Here is a 19,039-nt window from a genome sequence, read left to right as displayed (position 1 = left end):
TCTTAAGAGAAGCAAAAAATGAGAAAGCAGTAATTTATTAGAACTTTACTGTATATATGCATATATACAAGTATAATGATTAATTGAGCCAATGACATGTGATGAAGGAAAATTAAAATGGCCTTTGTAATTTTTCCTCTTCCGGATAGATATGAATGCCTTACCAAGTGACTGTGTTGCTTATTTGGAACATGGAGCACAATTTGTCCTGTGCAGATACAGTGTAGACTATGGTCATTAGCAGAGCAATTATCCCTTTCTATGTTTCTGGCTCTAAAGCTGTGGGAAATGGTAGAATTCAGCTATCTAGCTGTAAGAATAGATCACAAGAAGTTTGTTAACTAAGAGAAATAAGTCGTTTCTGTGAAATTCCACAAGTCCGTTTGTTAAAAGAATGCCAGAAAACTTTGAGATCTTGTAAAAGTCTCACAGGAGAAAAACAGGTTTTCCTAGTTTTCTTATTTACCATTTTCCGGGATCAGAGGACCGTGACCCAATGACTCTACGGGTGGTAAGAGCTATACGACTTACTACGCACATCTGTGATGCTTATGGTGGGCTGGTGGGTTTGATTTTTGGCTAAAGTCCTCCTGCTCTTGATACTATCTGATAAGAAGAGGGCTGCAGTGTGCTCTTTGATGTACGGGATTGGTGAATGGAAACAGGGGACTTGTGAATTCGCCTGTAGCTTTTATGAGTCGCTTAAAGTCATTTGTCACCAGAGGTTAAAATCAGAAAGACGATGGCCAGAATAACTAAGCTGCTTTCCTACATGTATAAAAGCCTTGCTTCTTCCCTTTGTGATTGTCGAATAGTGCCAGAGGAATTAAACTGCTGTTCGTCCCCCAGGCTGTCTCCTTTTCTTTCTATAAAAGTCAGTGCTTTCCGGGGTTCCAGGTCTCCCTCAAGAGAGACCTTTATTAAAAATAAAAATCAACAAAAGCTTGTATTTTTCTCTTTCAATTAAAGCTTAAAACTGTAATGCCAGCCATTCGCTGCCAACAGCTGGACTTTATGGTGACACCAGACTACGTGTGTGTGTGTGTGTGTGTGTGTGTGTATAAATTTAAGTGGGTGAAAGTAGTAAGAATGGAAGAAACAAACTGCTATATAATTCACCATATATTCTGTAAGATTTTTAGTGTGGAGAATTCATCATTGCTCTTACCAGCAGGGTCTACACCACTTAAGGATCTAAAGTGTTGCTTCTATTGTCTACACCTTCAAAATGGCCCTCAGCTCTGATAAACTGCCCTGTGAATAATTATTACAGCACCATCTGAGTAATAAGGACTTAGAAAGGGGTGAGAAAAGAACATAGTCCACCTAAATAGCTTTAGAGTGTAAATGAAAGATATTTTCTAGTAAACACAATTTTATGATTTTGTGAAAACATGAAAGTAGACACCAACCTAATTGAATGCTGAGAGTGACAGACTTTGAGGTACCTGTTTTAGTAAATAAATCTGATTTATCTGTAATTAGCATTTGTATAAACTGATGTTTTTGGAAAATGGCTTTAAACATGCACCGTACAAGTTACATTTCTATGACAACTTTCTCGGTAAAGCCACACTTCATAGGAAATTACTGAATTTAGTCTAACCTATGTGACTCTTCACAAATTTAAAAACATTATGTTATAAATACTGATAGCATAATAATAATTGGCATATAATAATGGTTAAAAACAGTAATGGTTTTTAAAGTCATAATAGTAATAATAATAATCTCCCAGGTCCACAAGAACGGAAGGTTTTGTTGTTCGAACCTCTATATGAGATAGGTGGTCTCCTGATCTTTGTCTTGCACCACTAACGACTGAATATAATTCATATTATTTTGAAACAAAAGCTCTCAAAATACTCTTCCTTCACCTATCTGTTCCAGGGATGAGTGGGGAGGGGTGGTGGGTATCCGGTCTGGGCAAGAAGCTGCCTTATCAATGGCCATTTGCTCCCTGACCTACACAGAAGGTGAGAGCAGGAGCAAAAACTGATAAAAACTCAGTTTTTGTTTTTGTTTTTCAAAAATCATCAGAAAATGCCATTGTTAAACAAAGCTAAACTCTAAAAAGAATAAAACTGCAATCCTAGAAATTGCCCATGTTGTAGAGTCACAACTCAGAGTTCCTGTCAAACCTCTACGTGAGCATGAAGACATGCTTTATTTTTATTATTGTTTTCATTATCACAACAGTCTTTCTGAATTCAGGTATTACAAGAGAATGCATGCCTATGCCTGACAAGACACATTTTTCAAAGTACTCACCTTCTAAAACAATGCTTAAACACTGACAGGCATTTGCACAAGACAGAGTCTTAAATTAATTTCTCCCTTAGTTACATAATGTTCCTTTTATTTTATTCTGACTGAAACTGGGAACAAGCCAAAGGCCAATCTATTAAGTGATTGTTAAAAAGGATATGTCTGAAAGGAAAAGGAAAATGGAGGTAAAACTATAATGTGTGAAAGCCAACAGGACAGTAGGAGACATAGATGTCTGGGATTTCAAGTAAGGTAAACTTGGATTGGAAACTTATATGATCCATTTATTAGGTAAGTAAACTTAGGAATATCTCTTTACTTCTCTGAGGCTTAATGCACTGATCTAGAGTAAAGGCAGTACTATAATACCTAATTTACAGTGTTCTGAGGATGGAGTAAGATAGCATATGCAAACTTATGGTCACCATTGCGGAAGCAACAGTGGGTGTTATAATTGAATAGGACAGTATTTCTAACACTTATAAAGTAGCCGAGGGCTCAATGTTACAGGTCTATAAAGAGGTGGTGAAAATTGTCACTGTTTCCAGAGAAGTTACCTTAACTTTAGAGAGCCTGCTTATTGGATGGTTATTAGGGTCTTTTTTTCTGTTATATTAGCAGGAGAAAGTCAGCCAAGGCAGTAATTGTCAAAGCCTGGGGCACATAACATCAGTACCACTTTCACTTGCTAGATGTATAAATTCTAAATCCTTATCTCAGACCTATGGAGTCAGAAGCCCTGGTGGTGTATCCAGTAATTTGGGGTGGTTTTTTGGGGGTTTTTTTGGGGGGGACTGGGGATCAAACTCGGGATCCTGCACTTTCAAGGCAGGCGCCAGAACCACTGAGCTAAATCCCTGGCCAGTAATTTGGGTATTAATAACGCTTCAAGTGATTCTGATAAAGGCTAAAATTTGAGAAATACTAATCTAAAAAGGCTCTGACAGGGTAAGGTCCCTTCCCTAGACGAGATATATTTTATAAATAAAATCAACTATTACCCATTGAAATAAGTTGGCAATAAAATGCAGCAAGTGATTATTGAGAGAAGGTCAAAGGCTCTTCTGCAGGCCAAGAGCTTAGAGATCTGTGGGTCTTATTGGATAGGAATGACAGAAAATCTTAACAAGATATTACTTGGTCATGTCGAACACACACTATTTCTATTAATATGAAGGCTAAGTGACTCCAATGTGATTTAGTCTCAACTTCCTTGAGACAACTATCTTTAGAGAGATAATTTATCAGCTATGTACTGTTTAACTACTAATTCCCACAACATATGAATCTCATCAGTTAGCCCTATGACAGGTACATCTAAGTTTATTCCTAGAAAAATTCCAAGGTAGAAATAATCATAAATTAAGAGCTGTTAACCTCGATGTTAATCAGAGAAGTATCAGGGCAGAAAGGCAGGAATAGGATAATATTTTAGGAGTAATGGAAAAGGGGTGAAAAGAGGTAGAATTAGTAAAGCTCGGATATTTAAAAATTCACACATAAAGCAATAAAAGAATCAATGCCATAATCTACTGATTGAGTTCAAACTTTTGGACAGTAGTTTCAGGCTACCCAAGGGGATATGTGATAAATCATAATGAGGAAATTGCTTACTAGATGAGGTTGGGAAACAATAGTAAGTGCCATTATCACAAGTACCTCTACACATACATCTTGCTCCCATTACCTTCCCATCCATCCACTCGCTAACATCATGGTCAGTGGTGAGGACCCTGTGTGCTCGTGTCTTACTTTCTACATTGTGGATATTTAGCTGAATATATCTGTCTGCCTATATCACTTCTTATAGGTGAGAAAACACCAAGAGGAAAGCATTACTTTTGAAAAAGATTTTCCAAAATAGTTTTTAGTAACTTTTCCTTAAAAAATAGATAACAATATATTCTAACTAATAAGATCATTTCCGAGAACTAAAGTTATGATGTCCTACATTCTTATATCCATATAATACAGGGAATTTATTCACTTAATAATTTTGTTTCATTTAATAAATTGGTAGGAGAAAACAAATTCTCCTTGTTTTATGAAAGTATTATATCAAGTTTTGAAAGAGAGTTTAAATATGGAAATATCATTAAAAGAATTCAACAAAGCCTTCCATTAATAAGCATATACTCATATTATTTCAACAAAGTTGGAATTTCACCTAACTTTTCAGAGAAACAGATGTTTCAGAGAGAGAAAAAAATGTATTTTCAAATAAAAAATATCCATGTAGTTAGGTAACTGCTAAATATAACAGCAATATTTTGGCTGAAAAGAAATGATTCATAATCTCCTGGGGGATAGGAATTCACATTTGTTTCTTTTTCTTCTACATAAAATTTCCATAGGAATCAGAATTTTTCAAAATGGACCAAACTGTTCAACATAAAAGGAGAGCAACAATTTATCCAGAGCCACAGAACTCATGGTAATGTGATTAAATTACATTTTTGGAGTGAGAATTGACTCAAATAATCTGAGGTGTTGCAGTGAAAATTATTTAAAATAAAAGTAACTATCAAAAATACTTCTATAGATCTTGGTCTGGTAGAACATATATAAGAACAAAAGGCACTTAAGTGCAGTTCTGAAGTGTACAATATTAGCCTTGCGTATCATATGAAATCTATTTTGCCAAAACAGGTAATATACTGAATACATACTTGCTGCCAGGTACACATAAATCAAATAATGATTTGAAAAAGGGGTATCTGAACTTTGATTTTCATTTTATATCTCATTGATTGCAGGTTTTAAATAATGGGCCCAAGCTAGCTAATACTTACTACATAAATATATTTTCTACATTAAATGGGGTATCTATGTAATGCTATTAAGTACACACTACAGACCTGATTAACACACACAAACACACACACACACACACACACACACACATCAGGTGGACTGCAGGATGCAAAGAAGCAGAAAATAGTGGGATCTACAGATACAACTCCCACATCACATCAGGCATGAGTGTAGGCCTGCAAACAGCTCAGATTTGTGGGATGAAAAGTATAAAGCACTAAGAAGGATTTCTAGGCCTGAAGCGGGAATTCAACCTATGAGTAGAATTTTACTGGGCAGTGAGATTCATCCTTTTTCATAGGTGGAATTAGAATCATGTGGAGTGTGATGACAAAGACGCAGTACCTTCACATCCCCTCTCAATCTGTCCATTGCAGAAAAGAGCATCTGAGATGAGGTCCGGGAGCCGTCCATTTAGGTCAACGGATGCCAGGCAGCCTTGGAAGCCCTCCTTGGCGTGGACCAGTTTTGGCAAGGATTTGTAGGTTTCTTTAGCCACTCCTCCTATATACAAGTCACCTGTGGGAAGATCAAACTCCATGTCACAAAAGTAGCATGTCATTCACTTTAAACACAGTATGGTAGAAGAGAAAGAAGAGAGGTTTAGTTTTAATTAAATTAATAAAAAACTAAATTTATAAATCATGTTTTCCTTAAAGTGTAAAAAAATAGAAATGTTTGAATAATACATTAGCCCTAGAAGAAGTTCCTAGAAAATGGAAATCAATTGGCCAGGCGTGGTGATGCATGGCTGGAATTCCAGCACTCAGGAGGCTGAGCCAGGAGGATTGCCTAGAGTTTGAGGTCAGCCTGGGCTACATAGTGGGCTCAAAGCCCACCTGAACTGCACAGTGGGATATTGCTGAAAGGAAGGAAGGAAGGAAGGGAGGGAGAGAGGGAGGGAGGGAGGGAAGGAGGGAGGAAAGAAAATGGAAATCCAAACCCAGTTATTTACCAACTGAATTATCTTTAGTTTCTCTGATGAATAGTATTAGTAGTCTCATTTTCAAAATGGGATCAAAAATCCTACCCTGTAGGGTAGCTATGAAGATGAAGTGGGTTAACACACAGGAAGCATCATCAGAGTGAAAATATGAAGATAGTAGCAGACATTCAATCAGTAGTCTCTCTTACTAAATTTACTTTCTGCTTAGAGAACTCTGGGACTTTCAGTTAATCAGAGGTTCAAGTTCTCTCCAGTGGCTAAAGTTACCCTCTAAACGACATGTAAGCCCATTGTTTGTATGTTTGTATGTCTTCTTCACTAACTCATTCCCATTACAGTCTATATATACCTGAAGATTATGTCCTTCAGGCATATCCTTTTTAAATAACATCGCTTTCAACTCTTCATGTTGGCTTGAGATTTTTTTAACTAGTTACCAATTTATTTTTTCCTCTTTCTTCGCAGGTTCTAATGGAACAGATTATCTCTGTCATCTTTAGGTCTCTAAGTTCAGGATTTATCAGCCTTATGTGTCATCACTTTTAAAAAAATTGCAATTCACACTTGATTCTGCCTCTTTTCCTACTGCAGATTATCACTGTATCTCCATGGCATTAAGTAGGTGAAATTACTAAACTCTAGTATACAATTAGTGCAGAGGGTAACCCCAAAATTCTATAAAACACTACTCCTGTCTACAAGCTGTTGTGACATACTCTTGTCAGATATTTTCTCAACTTCTCATTATTATTTGAATTTACTCTCACCTATTAACCATTCTACACAATTTTATGTCACTTGGCACATTTTTCCCCTGCATTTCTCATGTTCACCTGGATCCCTCATGTTGCCTGCATGAGAAAGAAGGAATTGATATGCATGCTATTTCTCCAGGTGTGAGTGCTAAGTCCTCGGCCTTTGACCCAGAAATCTGTTCTACCAGCATTCACGAAACTAACTTCTTTGCGTGTAAGCAAGGTAGAACCAAACCAAAAACCTGAAACTTCTGAATTGTACCTGTGAGTATATTGAAATAGACAGAATGGTCACAGGGCTTTATAAAGGTCATTTAGTATTACAAACTGGGATGTGCTTCCTTAACCTACTAATCAACACTGTATTATTCTAGGATGTCATTGATTCTCTACAATTTTTACTGAAAGTAGTGGATGTTGTTACGTCCCCCATCTCTTAAATAAAATGAAGGTTTATTGACTACTAAGCATCATCCTTAAAGGATAGCATGTTTTTGGTCTGGGTACTAGTTTTGAAATGATATTTGATTTTTTCCTCCATATTTCCATTCTCTCTTTTCTCTTTCCTCTCATTGAAACTTCAAGCCATTGTGTCTTACTTGCCTCAGAGAAAGCTTATGAGTCATAAAGACATAAAATTAGCTTTCTGTCTTAAGTCCTAAAAGTCTAGACCCTTCTAGGAATAAAATAGACAAAACATGTAGACATTTACATGAGGAGAGTAAAGCTCCCCTGCACCCCATTTGGGCAGACAGAAGACAAGTTGGAGGAGCACAGCCGTCAATGATGAGTGCCAAAAAGAGGGCACAGTTTTCTAATTTAAGAGCCAAGCTTTGGTGGTGTCAAAACTTAAAATAGGTAGAGGGGCTGATGTACATCTGTGTGTATTTCCTCCGGCGAACCAGAGGTGGCAGAGATTCTTGAGAACTGGTTTTGTGAGAGTTAGACTTGCTGGGAGCAGAGAGAGCCTCATAAAACTATGTATCCTCCACTATGGTGAGGGAGCGATAGAACAATTTCCAGATGCTCTAGAAATAGCAGAAAAAGTCTTACTTGAAGTGGTAATGCATACAGAGCAAAAAGGCTGGGTAGAAATTCAGTGGACACCTAAACTGTGACTACAGAATATTTGAGAACCACTCCCATGCTCCCTCTTTCTCCCTTCTCCAAAAACAGTGGAAACCTCTGTCCGCTACTGCTTGTAATTTACACTTAACTCCAGGGAAAGAAGAGAACTAAAATTGCCTGAGGTTACACTAACTCAAAGAATCAGAGTTCATAATAGAAACCAAGGTGAGTTTAGAAAAAAAAAAAAGTAAGAAAGTTACCTTTTCCCACATTAGAGAATGTCAGCTAAGATTTATACTTTTACTTGTCAAATATCAACTCAGGTATATGCTCTCAGGTATATGTTCATTTGTTTAACTAAATTTGTTTAAAAATTTTTTTAGCTCTGTTCCCAGCCAATGAATATAATGGTAGAGAGCAGGTGGGAATTGAATAAAGAATTCTTAGCACTGCTTCAGGCTTTTCAGATGTACAACCTAGTACTAAAAGTTATGTATGAAATACTACATATTTGATTATCAGTCTTCCTCTTTCTGACTGCAACTTCCTGGAGGACACAGAGTGAGACTTTGTTTTCACATTCTCCATAGTGCTTAGCTCTAAAAACAACAGGAACCCAATAAATATTGCCATCCACTTGACAGATTAAGAGCAATAAAAAAACCAAACTACAACAACTAAAGGATAATGATAAGGTAACCCATGGAGAGTGTGCTAATTGTGAAATGAATTTCCTTCCTTCTTCTCCCCATTTCCTGTTTTCTTATTAGCCAACCTACTTGTCTGACAACTTTTTAGAAGTTATTAAAGAGAAGTAGTAATCTTTCCCTTGTGTTACTAAAGAGCAGAAAATATCAATTCAATGTTGAGGATGCAAACCTCAACAAGCATACCAAAGTGGATGAGTTTGGCTTCTTAAGTAGGGAACTCATTTTCATTTTCATTACGGAAGCAGCACTTATCACCACCACTTAGTATGGTTTTTATAAACTCTTCATATAGCAGATAGTGTCTAAAGTCCCTTGGTGAGTTGCCACATGAAGACAACAAAGGAAACTCTTAAGTGGTCTCAGCCCTGTGTGCCATTACCACCTCATCAAAAATGCAGCTTCTCCTTTTGATTCTTGGAGTGATGGAAGGAAAATGACTCATTAGTGTTAATGGGCCCTCAAAGGTGAATCCTCTGCAAATGAAGGTGGATATGCTGCACAGTGACCCTGTGTGTGAGCAAGAGCCTGCATGGACATTCATTAAAAGCCAAGTTTCCTGTATTGTTGAAGCTTGCCTATTGCCCCTTTTTAAGTAGGCCATAGATAGCACTAATAAGCAAAAGATGGAATTGAGGCATTTTTGGCAAAAGATGCAGAGAATATGTATAAGGTAGGGGACCTCAAATATTTGGGGAATGAGTTTTTTGAAATCTCAATGAGAACTTCATGTCTAGCACATCTATGCATAAATCTATGCACTGTCTTCCTCTCAAAGAGTTATCTGCAATTAATTGAACATGATATCACAAATGCATTCCCCAGAAATCGGGCAGTAGTGAGTAGGGAATAGTGTGCAGGCTTTTTAGTTTCATGTGGCTACAAACTCTGGCCCTGCAACTTACTGGCTGTCTCAGTGTAGGAATGTTAACTTTGGGAGTCACATTCTTCATCTGTAAAATGAAGTCAACAATGCTGAACTTGTGAGGCCATTAGGATCACAGGAAATATACATAAAACATTACTCAGCACGTACTTGGCTCGTGGATGACAATGCTATGGCTGTGTCCATATGTTTGGTAATGTTAACATGTCCACAGTGTACCTCCTTGTATGTCAACTGCACTGATAAATACAGAAGAATGAGAAGTCCAGTTTGTCCGTATTTCTAATAAAACTGAAGTGACTAGATGTCAAACTTACAAGTCTTCCATGACATTCATTTGATTTGATTAAATTCACATTTGTCTGTTGGCAATCTTGCACTGTATTATCAGTAGCCCATAGGCTTCTTTGACATACTTAATTTTAAAGCCATTAAACCTGGTAACAAAACCAGAAAGGTTGCTTTGATACTAAGAGATTTTTTAAAAGTTCGATGAATCCCATGGACCAATTTGTAGGTTCAAGCTAAATGAGTTCTAGAAAAATCAGACAAATGAAAGGTTTTCCTGGTTGTAAGAAGGAGCAAGACCCGGCATAGGAGACATAGTCTCTTGTGACATTTAAGTGTAAGTACCATAACAGCACAGACAGACTATGGAGAAAAAAGGAATACGGTCTTCAAGAAAGAGAATGAAAAGCCAGACTGAACTGGAAGAGAATTCAATTATTTATTAAATAATGTAAATAAGATTGGAAGAAAGAAATCAAAGAGAAGAGTTTGGGGAAAACAATAAAACATGATACAACTTATGACTACTGCAGAGAGAGAGAGAGAGAGAGAGAAGAGAGAGAAAGAGAGAGAGAGATCTGAGGACACAAGCCAAAAAGGCTGTGAGACTGGGGAATTTAAAGCAGTAAAGATTTAGATGAAATTGCATCTGACATTAAACATGTGGAATTTGACATGGGGTTGCTGTAAGGGGTCCAGTCCAGTGTTTTGAACCTAAGGTTTAGGGAACAGAGATTGAGGCTTGAACACTTAATTTGGGAGCCACTGACCAAAGCAGATGAGTAAGTGATACAAAAGGTTTTCTTTCTCTTAAAACAGGGAGCATAAGGCAATTAGAGCAAAGGCTTCCAGCTTGCCTTACAGTAGCAGAATGCAAGTGTCAAGGTATAATTAGTTCTTTGACTCAGCTTTCCTGTTTATTCATATGTACTTTTTCCTGCCTCTTAAACATCTCATTTTCATTTTAATTTTTTAAAAAGCATACATGGAATGGACAACTACAACTACTTTGTACATTTAGATAGCAAAGACTCTAGGGAAACTTTACACAAACACTTTCTTTTTAATGGTGGCAAAGTTTCACATTTATTAAAGAGAGGAAGAAAACAGAAGGAAGGGGGAAGAATGGGCTCTGAAGAGCCAGCTTAGGGCCAATAAAAAAAGGTGGAAAAAATAAAAATACACCATACAGTGTAGAGTGGGCTACCGTGAAGAGATACAATAGCCTACACAAACTCTTAAAAGTGGCATTTTAGGGGAAAAGATGAAGTCATATTCCTCTCACTGGATTGGAGAAAGTCCAATTTTAGATGCTTCCCTCTGAGAGGGTTGGACCTTACAAAACTGTAACTGGCTGACACAATGAGCATTGTCTCCCCAGCCTCATTTTCAAGCATATTATACAGTAAGGATGCCTTCGCTGCAAGGAAACATCAACTTCTGCCCCCAAATTGTGTCATTATTTTTAATTTTAATCTTTTATTGCACAGCTATACAGAAACATCTGTAAGTTAGATCTAATCTACATACACTAAGACCAAGCTTTCATGAGAGGAAAACTGAATCTAAATCTTTTTATAACAGTAGGGTCTATTAGATAGAAGTTTTATCATCTATAACCCTTGGGGAACAAACATTTATTTACTAATTTTTTTGTAGAGAAAGAGCCTAAGTTCTTTTTCTTGTGACTGTTTAAATAAATTATATTAAATTACTGAGAGAAAAAGCATGTGAAGTTGATCATATTTCTTTAACACATTTGTTCTTAGGAACAGACAAATGAAAGCTTTATAACAAACCTCACACTGAATTGAACAACAAACCCTGTCCAAAATCATATCTAAGTTCAGAGCATACCAAATATTCAATATTGAGGTCAATAGGGAAATTCAAGTAGATATTTTGTTCCCAGAATAAGATCTGTGTTTTTAACACATCTCTATGATATAAATGCTAATTTCAGAAAGTCTTCTTTGAAGACATGGTTAATGGCCACCAGTTTGATTTATTACGTGTTCTACAATTTTAAAAAATCTTTCATGGGACATAAAGAATTCAGTCAAAATGGCCGGGGGTTTAGCTCAGTGGTTCCAGCGCCTGCCTCACAAGTCCAAGGTCCCAAGTTCAATCCCCGGTACCAAAAAAAAAAAAGAAGAACTTAGTCATAAAAGAACAAACTTTGATTCTTTAAGAAACACAGTACTTATAAACCCTTATTTTTAGGGTTTCTCTGCATTCTAAGTTTAGCCTAAAATCAAGCCATCATTGTCTCACCTACTAAGAAACAACACCTAGACTTCCCTGGTTCCCAGCAGTCACATTTCTAGACCACCTGCTTCCTAGATTGAAATCTGACAATAATTTCTCAACTCTGTTCCGTATCTTATACCTTACACAAACTATTGCCAGGGACTGATGACTTAAATTTGCCAACACTTCTGACACTTGTCTCTCCTTTCCATTCTCTTTTCTCCTTCTTGTCTACCTCCTCCCTTTTATTCAATAAACCATTACCTTTGCCCCACCTCTATCCAATCTCCATATCAACACCATATCGGTCTTTCCATTGTGTTATAGCATCTTCAGGACCTCCTCCTATCATCTCAATAAAATCTGGGGCTCAGCACTCTTCAGAATTTTGAACTATCCTCTCTCAAAATCCCTTGCTAAATTTTGAACTATCTTTGCCCCACTAATATCAGCTAGGCAGAGTTGAGATTGCATCATTCTCTCTCTGTATTCTCACCTTTAGTCAAATTGTAGTCATCATCATTTCTCTAATTTCAATTTTTAAACTGCTCCATCATTATTTACAGTATATATTTCTTGCATCAAAAATTCCTTTCCTCATCTAATGTTGAATTCAAAATCCTATTCAATTTGGGGGGCTGAACTCAAATTACACTTTGGTAATATATACCTGTTTCCTCCAGTCTTGAGTAAATATGACATTTGAATCCTCATAAAATATAAGCCTCTTTTCTGTCAAGTAGTTTTCCCAGTTCCTTGTGTATACATAATTGCTAGTTCATATTAAATAAATAATCATTTAAGCACTAGGACAGAGTGAAAATATCATGGGTACAGCATTCCTACTTGGCCCTTGTTCCCTTCACCTGGAAATAAGGAAAAAAATGAATCCCGGGGAAAGGAATTTTTCTTCTGCTGATCTCTTCCTTGAATGCTGAAATGAAGCCATCTACCAGTCAAGGAGACCGCAGTGCAATGGTATCTTTTTCCATTCTGATAATTTGATAGAGTAATTCAATAGCATTTTTGATATATATTGAATTTATCTATAAAGAGAAGCAGAAAGATAGAGACAGAAGTACAAAAACAGTCTAGGGTATCAATGTGCAGCAATAAAAGCCTGGTTGTGAGTCTTCTACATTTAAAATAGTGCAAATCTGTAGAAAATTCAACTTGAGGCTATCCTGGCTTTCTGCCTGATTGTGTTTCTGGCTGCCTTGTCATTCTCTGCACTGCTTCATATACAAATATGACCATACTCGTGCAGCCTCCACAGGCACAGTTTCCACTGTGGACATCTCTACTCTCTCTCCGGACTCATCTACTATTTTGCCTTGTGGGCATCACAATGAAAGGCTTGCATTTACTTTGGTACAGAACACCGTATGACTCCTGATGTTCTGCCCTAGTGAGTCTGATAATCCTCATCTGCATTTCCCACTGGTTTGCAGATGTCTTATTCCATCCAGTCTCTGAGCCACCAAGGATGCTTAGAATTACAGTCTTTCTCGACCACACTTCTTTCTCCTCAGTGACATTGCCCTGGTCAGTACCAGAAAAGACAGCTTTGCCTTTAGCATTGCAGCTATAACTAGCATTGGTATAATGCCTTAAATTTTACCGACCACTTGTACATGTAGCCATTTTTGAATTTTGCCTCCTGACCTACAAGGAGTGTAAAGATTATCAGACAGATGCTACAGAGGAAGAAACTGTAATTCCAAACAGTAACAGCAGGAAAAAGCAGAATTTGAATGAAAGACTAGGTCTTCCGAAACTATGACCATTTTTATTTAACCAACACCAGCTTAAACACTGCATACTCCAAATAGCGAGCAGATACTTTGTACAGCTCCAATACTACAAAATATATGACACTGTGGAGAGTTGTGACCAGTGGAGAAAAACAGCAGAAATAACAGGAGTCTTAGCAAGCTAAAAGACTGACAGAACAATGAGAGACTCATCTGAGTGAGATTACTCAATCTCATTAAAAAGTTTACTTGCATCCATAAGAGTAAATATTAGATGTCAAAATTCTGATGAGTGGGTAGAATTCATATGACAACACATTTGATCTGTAGATGTGGCAGCTCTTTTTCCAATGTCTCCCCAAAGAGTTAGATTGGAAACCTGGATGCGATCCTGACCCAACCTAACACTACTACCTCTTTGGGAGAGGTGTAGGGAGCACTAATAAGGCTTGAGCTCAGTCAAACCTTAGGATTTTCCTACAGGGAGCCTTTGAGAATTAATATTTTCATTATTCTATGGACAGAATAGAGAATGCTTTCTGTTTTGAAGTTCTGTTTCTAGCTGGAATTTTAAAATAAAATTGCCCAAAGAAGGAGGATTTTTTTTAAAAAGTATCATTCTAAAATATACAACAGGAAGACAGATTTTGTTCGTGTGTTTAGCCAACAGACTGTGAGGAAAACCTGGTGGGCATGCTAAATGGGAAATAATACAATGAAATTGCTATGGAGGTGCATGTGGTAATCCATCTTCTTTTAAATCCACTCTATGCCAGTGATGGTGGCAGATGGGGTGTGAGTTCAGGCATATAAATTCATACCAAGCTAACTTCATCTCGTGGCTTTAAATTTTCAAATTATCTTTAAGTGAAAAACCTGGTACAAATATTTTCAAGTTTGTCCTATTTTGTCCCCATATCAGTGCCAGCCTAGATACCTGTGCCATCCTTTACAGCACACAGTTCTGTCATTTTCCTCTCATTGTGTGATACTCTCTGGAACTGCATATGGCTCAGTAGACTTTCTCAACATCACACACACTGGTATAACTTACACTAGCAGAATACCTCACTGCAGAAGGTGCTTTGACACCTTGCCTTACCCTGATCCTCATAGCAATCTTTCACTACAGTCAAGGAGACAGTTACTGTTATCCTGACCTCACAGGTGAGCAGAGCATCCTATAGGCAAGTTACCTGCCCAAGCCAATACAACCATTACAAGGAGGATAATGCTGGTACCTCAATCCCAGGCTTCTCAGGCTCTGTCTTGCCCATTGCACCATATTCTTTCCTCCTTTTCTGAAAAAATACCCTCAGTGACAGGACTAGAATAGACTAGTTCAAACATGATTGCTTTGGAAGTTAATAGAGACTTTTAAATGGAAGATCAAATAACAAGACCTATGCACAACCGGTTGTTTTTCTGAGATTTTGTGTTTATCTATACAACAGTTTGGCTTTCTTTCTTTTCTGAAATAAATTTTCTTATTTCAAAGAAATTTTACTTCAAAATAAGTGAAAATTTAGTTCAGGTGTGGCAGACCTAGTGGTATACAGAGTAAGTATAAAAGAACATCTCCCTCTAATATTGGCCTGCTTCATACAAATCAAGAATTGGGACCTGCTTTCAATTTAGACATATTGGATTAAAGAGGACAAAGCTACCTGTGGCTTTCTGGATAGTAGTTTGAAAGGACAATGTGCGTAAAGTACACACACACACACACACACATTCACACATAAACATACACAAAAACAAAAATGAAAACAAAACACAAGAAAACTTTACAACGAGCTTGCCAAAGAGCTTCACATATATTACAGGGTTAATAGTGTCAAGCAGAAAGTTACACACAACTTGACATGGAGACAGGTGGCCGGGGGCTACATGAAAAACAAGGGAGACATGAAAAGCAAAAATCTTATTTTCCCCCCTTTGTTTTCTTTATCATTAATTATAAATACAATCTGAACAAAGTTATGGCTTTAAGCTATGTCCCAAGAGAATGTAAGTTCATCTGCACATCCTGGTAAGTTCCAGGCCCTGTACAAAGTTCAGATCAAGGGGCTGGAAAAAACCTCAAGGCCTCAAAGCAAACCAAACAAACACATTCCTCTTAAAGAATAGGCAGCAAACTTCTTCCCTTTGAGAGTGGTCAAAACAGGCCCATTTTCCTTGTAAAACATAATAACATTGGTGGAAGGAAATGATATTCCTGGAAGACCCATTTAATCATATGAATGTAGGCTGAGACCTAATTCAGAGGCATCTGCCATCTTGGAAATTGCCCGCCTTCATACTTGAAGCTATCCTTCTGCATTTATATCTCTGCAGATTGATCATGTTGCAACAAACTGTCTATACAACTTCCTACGTGTCTCTTCTGAATTTTTTCCTCAAATACACAAAGAACTGAGGAGGATCACAGGTTCCTTCTGGTGTAAGGACCCAGTTTCCCAATAATAAGAGTCAAATAAAGCTCTAATTTTTTGCTTAAGTGTCTGGAATTTTTTATATTTTTCTTCTGAAAAGGAATTCTTTCTGGGCCTGAAAGTGAGATATTCCTAATAAGTTCATCAGATGCTCTGGAATAATGGAATACTTTAAGGTGTGACTTCAAATATTTTATTTCTTCACTATGCAGACACTTAAGAGCAAAGATCCCTCCTCAAGGGCAGAAAGGTGAGAACTTGCTGGAAAGGATAAGGAAGACATGCAAGTCCATAAATAGCCTGTTGTACCAACTAATGACTGAGTGATAGACCAACCAACATTCACTCTACCAAGAACTGTGTATCTGCCTGGGCCTGTTCCAAGCACCCATAAATACAAAGGTGCCAATGTTCTATAGAACACCTAGAAAGCAATTCAGCAATTAAAATTACTGGCTGTATTGTTTGAGGAGGATTTCATGGGCTACAGCGATATACTCTAGCATCTATCTATCTATCTATCTATCTATCTATCTATCTATCCACCCATTCTGTGCACAACAGAGGAAAGGGAAAAACATGCAAAATGTGAAAGTAGAAATAGGCATTTATTTTTCAAAGATCAAAAGTGAAATTTTAAGCACCATACCATGCATTAATGATGTAAAAGTTCAGAAACCAAGCTCTGTATGGAAGGCAAAGCATTTCATTTCATTACATGACATTTTATCCCCAAAGATTAAAACAAGCATCACATGTCAATCTACATATTCATAAAAAATCTTTTTAATATGGACAAATACATATAGTTGTATTTAAATAATATCATAGACCTATAAAGAGCTCCAATCCTGTTTCTACCACTATAAAATCATTGCTATTTAAGAGTATACAGGTCACTCATCCTTTCTGAATCTCTATTTTCCCATATAAATGGGATGTTAATAGCTCAAGCATTTAATTGTTCTAAGGAGTAAGACATCATATCATGAAGTAGAATAACACAATTGAAGTTCTGACCAAAGTGCCAACACAATAAATAACCGACAGTGTGAATATGAGACAGATATCCAGATGTAACATTGCAAAGCAAAAGGTAAACATTGGTCTAACGGTCCTTGTACTTCTCAGTTACATCACAAACATTCTAACCAGAGTAATAATAAAAGGAGAAGGGGGAAATGTATCAAAGAACACTTTTTTGCTTTAGTCTGACTATCCAGTGAGTTGGACTACTAGCCCCAAACCCAGATGGGACTTGAGGTGCCAGCAAGAAAAACAGCTCGTAGGTGGTTTCCTGGAGAACTTGCTTTCTATTCCCTGCAGCTTTCCTGCAGTTGGAGGATGCAGACTGGTCTTTGGTATTTTGAGAAAATTTTCACTTTGGGGCAACTGAACAGAAATAGGAACACTTTCAGGGCTGAGAGGGCAAATGATGGGTGGAATTTCCCTTACGTTGATTATTTAAATTAATATTATGTTTTATAATGTAAGGTGATTATAGAATGGTCTTAAAAGTAGGCAAAAATATTTCCTCTAATCCAGTATGTGGAACAAATATCTCAACATACTGCGTTTTTTAAATGAGGTATCACTATGTTCCCCACACTGATCTAGAACTTCTGAACTCAAGTGATTCTCCTGTTTCAGGCTCCCAAGTAATGTAATTGTAAAGTAATGGCTTGAGATAAAAAATAATTTTGTGTCTTGACTATGTTAAACCATCATGACTCTTTAATGTAACACTTCCATATTTAAGCCCTTCTTGTGGTGCCTGCCATACAAGTGCTTAGTGATGAAGGTAGTTTATATTATCTTCGAAGAGAGAACAAAGACAGATCCAAGCCAAGAAACAGTTTCTCTCATGGAGACACAGTTATGCATAGCACCCTGTTGCTATGTATGATTCATACTTATGTCCCAGCAAAAATACAAATAATTGTGTCACAGGCCATCAAGCTTCTCAAAAATAGATGGAACCGTGCATGTTAAATTTATAGATGCAAAAGTCTGTTGTGTTATAGAATTGGCATACTAGTACCAAACCTTCCAGTGTTTGAAGTCTTTTTACAGTTCTAGGTCTCAGAGAGAGACCTAAGGTATTGTGCTGTGGGGGAAAGTGGAGGCAGTGAATGGGTAGTGAGGGTGGAACAGGAGCAGTGTTAAGCTATGGCTCTCAGTGACCTCCAAATTCTCATGTGTCCAGAGGCAGCTTCTGGAAGGTGACTGGATCCTGGGAACACTGTGCTCATTAGTGGATTGATCCACTCACGGGTGCCTGGCTGAGTGCTGTTGGGAGGTGGGATCTGATCAGGACACGTGAGTCACTGCAGACATGACCAGGAAGGATGTACCTCCCTCCCAGTTCCTCCCCTTTATCCTTGCTTCCTGGCCACCATGACATTAACCGTTTTCCTCCACCATGACCTTTTATCATGCTTTCCGGACTCGCAGCCAGCTGACCTTTGACTGAAACTTCTGAAACTGTGAGCCAAGATAAACCTCTCCTTCTCTAAGCTGTGGGTGTCAGGTATTGTGTCTCCGAAATGAAGAAAGTGACTAAGACAAAGGGGGAACCACTTACAGATGGGAAACCTGAGAATGCCAGATGAACTCTGCTGTGCATACAGGGCAGGAATGGGAAGCTGACTTTCATATCCAGGTGAGCCCTAAGATTCCCTCACCTTCTTATAAACCCTTTTGTATCCAATACATTGGTAACTGCATATTGTGGTAGAAATGAAATGAAGTATCACATGTAAATATTTATGACAAGCATGGGACATGACAAGCCCTTGGAAATGATTAAAATGATAATTATTACTGTTCGACATGACTACCAATGCTGTTCTAGTATGATGCTTCACC

General features: G+C 37.5%; 1 protein-coding gene across 48 annotated transcripts in view; it reads right to left on the bottom strand.

The window, feature by feature from the left end:
- Positions 1 to 19,039, bottom strand: part of Nrxn1 (neurexin 1) — a 1,121,547-nt gene that overhangs the window by 531,286 nt on the left and 571,222 nt on the right. For all 48 annotated transcript variants that reach the window (XM_087216047.1, XM_087216049.1, XM_087216063.1 and 45 more), the window contains one exon: positions 5,428 to 5,601. In XM_087216047.1, the coding sequence (XP_087072173.1) occupies positions 5,428 to 5,601 (174 nt within the window). The remainder of the gene's footprint in view (positions 1 to 5,427; positions 5,602 to 19,039) is intronic.

This window comes from Heterocephalus glaber, unplaced genomic scaffold, assembly GCF_053883595.1.
Source record: "Heterocephalus glaber isolate CG9 unplaced genomic scaffold, H.glaber_assembly_v1.0 deba00001457, whole genome shotgun sequence".
Lineage (NCBI taxonomy): Eukaryota > Metazoa > Chordata > Mammalia > Rodentia > Bathyergidae > Heterocephalus > Heterocephalus glaber.
This window is presented reverse-complemented; position numbering and strand designations above follow the sequence as displayed.